This window comes from Fringilla coelebs (genome assembly GCF_963513975.1).
Source record: "Fringilla coelebs genome assembly, chromosome: 7".
Classification (NCBI taxonomy): domain Eukaryota; kingdom Metazoa; phylum Chordata; class Aves; order Passeriformes; family Fringillidae; genus Fringilla; species Fringilla coelebs.
In genome coordinates this window covers 37,545,970-37,551,181 of record NC_140035.1, presented here as the reverse complement: position 1 = coordinate 37,551,181, position 5,212 = coordinate 37,545,970, and the positions used below count along the sequence as shown (strand labels likewise).

Genomic DNA, 5,212 nt, shown 5'->3' with positions numbered 1-5,212 from the left:
TTGGCTTAGTGGCCCAAAGATCTGAGAATTCCCTGCATGTCGCTCTCCAACAACAATGATGTGCTGTTAGTTCCAGAGTGCCCGGGCTGTGCCTTGCAAGTCAACTGCGGCAGGAACAAGGCGGCTGCCAGGGGGCTGCTTGTGGCCTCTGACAGCCAATTGCTCAGGGCTTCCCAGTGCCCCAGCCCCTCGGGGTGGCCCCCAGGCCGGCCCAGCTGCCCGGCAGCAGCGCCGCAGCCCCACAGCAGCTGCGGAGGAGCCCCATCCAGAGGCCCCTGGGAGCCCTCAGCAAGGCAGCCAGCAGCACAGGGGCAGGAGGACACGGGTGGCGCTTCCTGCCTGGCACGGGGCTTGTGGCACCTCTCTGGCAGGGATCCCCGCAGCTCCAGCCCCTGCCCGGCCGCTCTGTCGACAGCACAAAGGCTTCAGCAGAAGCACCAAAGGCCAACGGGGCTTCTGGCCGTTTTCCCTGCACACCCGGGCAGCTGGCTGAGCACAACCACCCTTTTTCCCCTTCCTCTCCTTAGCCCTGCCCATCCTGGGAAGGAAAAGTAAGATCCTGGAACTATGTCTACTATATAATATTTTTTATTTACAAACAAAAGAAAAATAAAAATACGAAAACAAAAATCTTGATGAAAAAGAAAATCCCTGCTGGCTCACGTGGTCCCAGGAGACAGAGCCTTCCAGATCAACTCTCCACAGAGGCCCAGCAGCACAGAAAGGCAGTGCGGCGTGGACGAGGCCGTTTCTTCCAAGCACTGCGCAGCTGATCGCGCAGCTTACACCATGTGGAGTAGGGTGCTCTCTGTACGGTATGGAGAACGAAACCAGTTTCCATTGCAAGATTTCTGATGGCAGGACTGCTGTCATATGCCATTTCTTCGAGGGCTGCAAGAGAGAGGAACAGAGCCAAGGTCAGATCCTGGATCAGTGGGGAGCCGAGGAGAGCCCCTTGCAAGGGCCAGCCCAGCCGGCTCTCGCCATGACCGGGAAGGGGCAGGGCCAGGGGGATCAGGCCGAAGCTGCTGGCCACGAATAGCACACGTGGCATTGAAATCTCAGTGTGCGCTGCCCATGGGAGCAGAGCCATTTGCAGCCGGGGCAGAGCTTGCAACTGCCTCCGCTGCCAGCCCTCGCTGTCAGCCCGCTGCCCTCACTCACCCTCACAGATCAGCTGGAGCTCTTGCTGCTGCCCCCTCAGGTGCCGCCCGGCCATCCCTGTGAACACAGAGCCTGTCACGGCCCCAGCGGCACAGCTCCCTGCCAGCGGCACTGCCGGCGCTGAGGCCACACGGCCCGCTGGCCCGGCAGGGCTCAGCCCGGGCCCTTGCCGCACGCTGCCGCCCCAGGGCACGGCTGCCCGGCCCAGGCGGGGCTCCACGGCGCCGGGCCCGGCTGGCGCTGCCGGGCCAGCAGGCGGGGCTGGGGCCGAGCTGCGGCGGGCCGGGGAGGGAGCCCGGGCTCGTGGCTCACCCATGAACCTGATGGCCGCCTCTCGCAGGAGCTCCTGTGGGCTCTCCAGGTAGCGCAGGGCCCGGCGCAGGTGCTCGGCCGCTCTGCTCCTGTCCTCTGCCAGCTGGAGAGAGCGGCAGGAGGGAAGGGTTGGCGCGGGCTCAGCCCCTCGGCGGGCGCTGCCTGCGCCCAGCCCCGGCCTCCCCTGCCCGCGCAGCGCTGAGGCGCGGCCAGCAGCCGCTGGCACCGGGCTCCCGAGGGGAGGGCGCAGAGGGCCGGCTGCTGCCCGGGGAGCCGCGGTGCCGGCCCGCAGCCCCGCCGGGCCGGGGCTCCGTGGGCACCTGGCTCGGGCCCACGGGAGCCTGGGGAAGAGCCCGCACGGCCTCTGGGTGCAGCAGCGGGCAGGGGCACAGCTGCCAGCCCGGCACACTGAGCATCGCGCTCAGGGGCTTCTCCAGGCTGAAACTGGGGGTTCTGGGCTGCTCTTACCAGGCCCTCGCCGAACCTCCATGTCTGATCGACCTGTAGAATTTGTTCGATATCCCTCCTCTTCAGGAATCTGGCTGAAGAATGCAGCGTTTCCCGGGAGGCCTGCAGAGCAGTAGACGCTCACAGATGGACCCACAGCCAGGGCACAGGAGCATCCCAGGGCCACAGCCTGGAGGAGCCTGAAGCCTGGGAGGTGACCAGGGCAGGAGGCAGCCCAGCCCTCTCCCAGGGGGAAAGCAGCCGGCCACAAGCCCTCACCTCAGCAACAATCTGATTCTCATCATGGCAGTGGAAGGAGAGTGGCAGCAGGCTCTGGTGCACGTGGGACTTCAGGGCCTTTCTTCCATCTCCTGTTAATAACTCCAGCATCTCTTGAAAGAAACACATGGAGCTCAGCTGCACCTGGATATCATCCTGTATGAAAGGAAGGGCAAAACACCTCAGCATCAGCTGCTTCAGGCCCCCCAGGGCACAGGCCGGCATCTCCACAGAGCACCGAGTGTCTGGGCAGCACCCAGTGGCCGTGGCTGTGGGCACAGAGCCTTACGCAGTCAAAGAGTGGCAGGAGCGCCTCAGCCAGCTGCAGGGCGATGGGGGTGGGTATTGGGGCACCAATATCCAGGACAATATATGTGAGTAGCAGAATGGTCATCCTGACCACGTTGCTATCGTGTTCCTCCAGCAGCTGCACAAGACTTTCAGTCAGGCTCCACATTTTTTCGGCCTGTGTGGAACACAAGTTTGTGAAAAACCACCCTGTTGCCCCAGAGGCCAGAGGCCAGAGGCCTGTCCTGGAGCACTCGGGCAGCTGAAGCGGGAGGCAGGAGAGCTGGGAGCAGCTGCCCCAGCGCCCAAAGCCCAGGCAAGGCCCAGTGACTGTGCTGCCTGGCCCCATGCTGCCTGCACGCCTTCAGCCGCTGCCCCCTTCTCACCATCAAGGGATTCTTGCCCAGCACTACGTAGCCTCTGAGTGCTGTGAAACGCCTCTCCCTGTGCTTGCTCTGCAGGTTCTGTGACATGATCTCCAGAACACTGTCACTGCATTCCCTCAAGTCCAGGCACTCGAGGACCTGAAAGGCACAGGGCAGTGACAGGGGAACCGGCCGGCAGGAGCCCGGAACCGCACAGGGCTGGGCCCAGGCAGCAGCACAGGGCGTGGGCACCGTCCTGGCAGCTGCGGCTACGAGAGGGCAGAGAGCTGGGAGGCAGCTCAGCCAGGTAGTGCACCTGGAGAAGGCACAGGGAGACATGGAAAGCTGCCAGAGAGAGCAATGTTCCCAGCTTCCCCAGAGAAATGCTTCCCTTCCCACCACACTCTGATGTGGCCTCAAAGGCTCACAGGGTCCAGCAGGCACGGCTATGGAAACCACGCGACTCATAGGGGAATTGAAGCCCAGCCTCAGGCTGCTTACCTGCTCTGGCCTGGAAACACGCTTCACCAGGAGCAAATCCTGCAGGGCGGCACTGGTCTCTTCCTCCTGAATTCTCTTGAGGAATTTGTAAGCAAACTTTAGGAGAAGGGCAGGAAGCCGGGGATGTTGCATGGAGTGCTCCACACACAGTGCTCAGCTGAGCAGGGACAGCAGGCCCAGCCGAGCTGGGGGTGGCTGCAGGTACCTGTGCTGTGCTGTGGAAGCGGCCACGGCTGGATTCCTGCTCTTGTGTCTTGTCCAGGGCTGCATCTGGCAAAGAGAGAGCGCAGCCAGAGCTGAGGGGCTGCGGGAGAGGCCGGAGAACACAGCCCAGCCCTGCGCTCCCCAGGCAGGGAGAGCCCCGGGATGCCCCAGGGGATGGAGCAGGGCCACTGCGGGGTGTCTGCCCGGCCCCTCTTCTGTCCTGTCAGTGGGCATGTCCCCAGGGGATGGCATGGCATGGCATGGCATGGCATGGCATGGCATGGCATGGCATGGCATGGCATGGCATGGCATGGCATGGCATGGCATGGGGTCAAGCTGGCAGCAGGCCCCAGTCCTGCGGCCGAGCTCTGCCACTCACCCTCCTGTGGTGGCTGGAACGTCACCACCTCTTCAATCTCCTGTTCCGGGGAAGCTCCAGGGCGCTCTTCCTCCTCCTCCTCCACAAAGTCCATCTTGGGCACTCTCGGGGGTGGCTGCTCCATGTCTCCCACTGGATTTGTGGCTATTTGCAGGAGAGATGCCTTGGAAAAGCTCCAAGTCACCAAGTCCTGCAGTTGTGCCTGGAATGCACCTTCAAGAAAGAAGCCTCCGGAGTGCTACAGGACAGCAAGTCCCGCACTCGGTCCCAAGGGCTCCTGCTACAGGGACAGGAGACTCCTGTGAAGGATTGTGGCCTCGAGGGCACCAGCGGCAGGTATGCGAGATGCCTCGGAAAAGCTCCTCCTGGGAGCCAAGTCCTGCTCTGCCCTCGAGGGCACCTGCAGAAGAGAAGCCTCAGGGAGACCACGGGTCAGCAAGTCTCGTGTTCTGGCCTCAAGCTCAGCTGCAGGAACAACGCTTCGGAAAGGCTCCGGGTGGGACACGACTGAGCACGCTGAGCGGGGGCTCCTCACGGCACCGCTCTGTCCCGTCCTGTCCCGTCGCGTGCTCCGAGCACTCTGGCGTGCTCTTGCCACCGCCAGCTCCTATGTCACCAGGTGTCACAAAGGGCCCTTGGACACCCTGTCCCGTTCCATGCCACTGTGACCGTGCTGCACCGTGTCACAAAGGGCCCTTGCACACGCTGCCGCCTGCCCCGGGGCCGCCCCCAGCCCACCCAAAGTGGCCCAGGCTGGAAGGAATCCCTGGCCCCAGGTGTCTAAGCCAGCCCCACGGGAAGGGCTCAGAGCATCAGCAAACGCTGCCCTGCTCTGCGGGCTCAGGGCAGCAGAAGGAGCCCCCAGGGCTGCCGACGCAGCCGCGCTGGGAAGGGCACGGGGCCTTCCAGGGAAGCTGGCACGGCCTCCGTGGGACACGTCCCGGCCGATGGCCATCCTAAACCCGCGGGTGTGACAGCCACAAGGAACGGGTGGGCCCGGGCACGAATGCTGCTCTGAGCCCTGGGGCCCGGGCAGCGCTGCCATCAGCAGGTGTGGCAGAGTCCCCGCCCAAGCAGACCTGCCAGCCCCTGAGCCCTGGCAGCGCTGGTGCCCGTCTCCTGCCCCACAGACCTGTGCCCCCGGGGGGCTTCTGTGCCAGAGGGAGCCAAAGCCCTCTGGGGGCTGGTGAACCTTCCTACAGGGGCTGATGGCAGGAGCACCTGCAGCAACTGCTGGCAACACTTGGTCTCTGTCAGAAGCTCTTACTCCATG

General features: G+C 63.9%; 1 protein-coding gene across 1 annotated transcript; it reads right to left on the bottom strand.

Moving 5' to 3' along the window:
- Positions 1-527: 527 nt before the first annotated feature.
- On the bottom strand, positions 528-4,033 carry LOC311155708 (uncharacterized protein; the record flags this gene model as incomplete). Its single annotated transcript, XM_084209076.1, has 6 exons — positions 528-891; positions 1,165-1,221; positions 1,477-1,579; positions 1,945-2,046; positions 3,357-3,452; positions 3,965-4,033. 6 exons carry the CDS (start codon positions 4,031-4,033, stop codon positions 692-694), a joined length of 627 nt encoding a protein of 208 aa, XP_084065202.1. The 3' UTR covers positions 528-691.
- Positions 4,034-5,212: the final 1,179 nt, after the last annotated feature.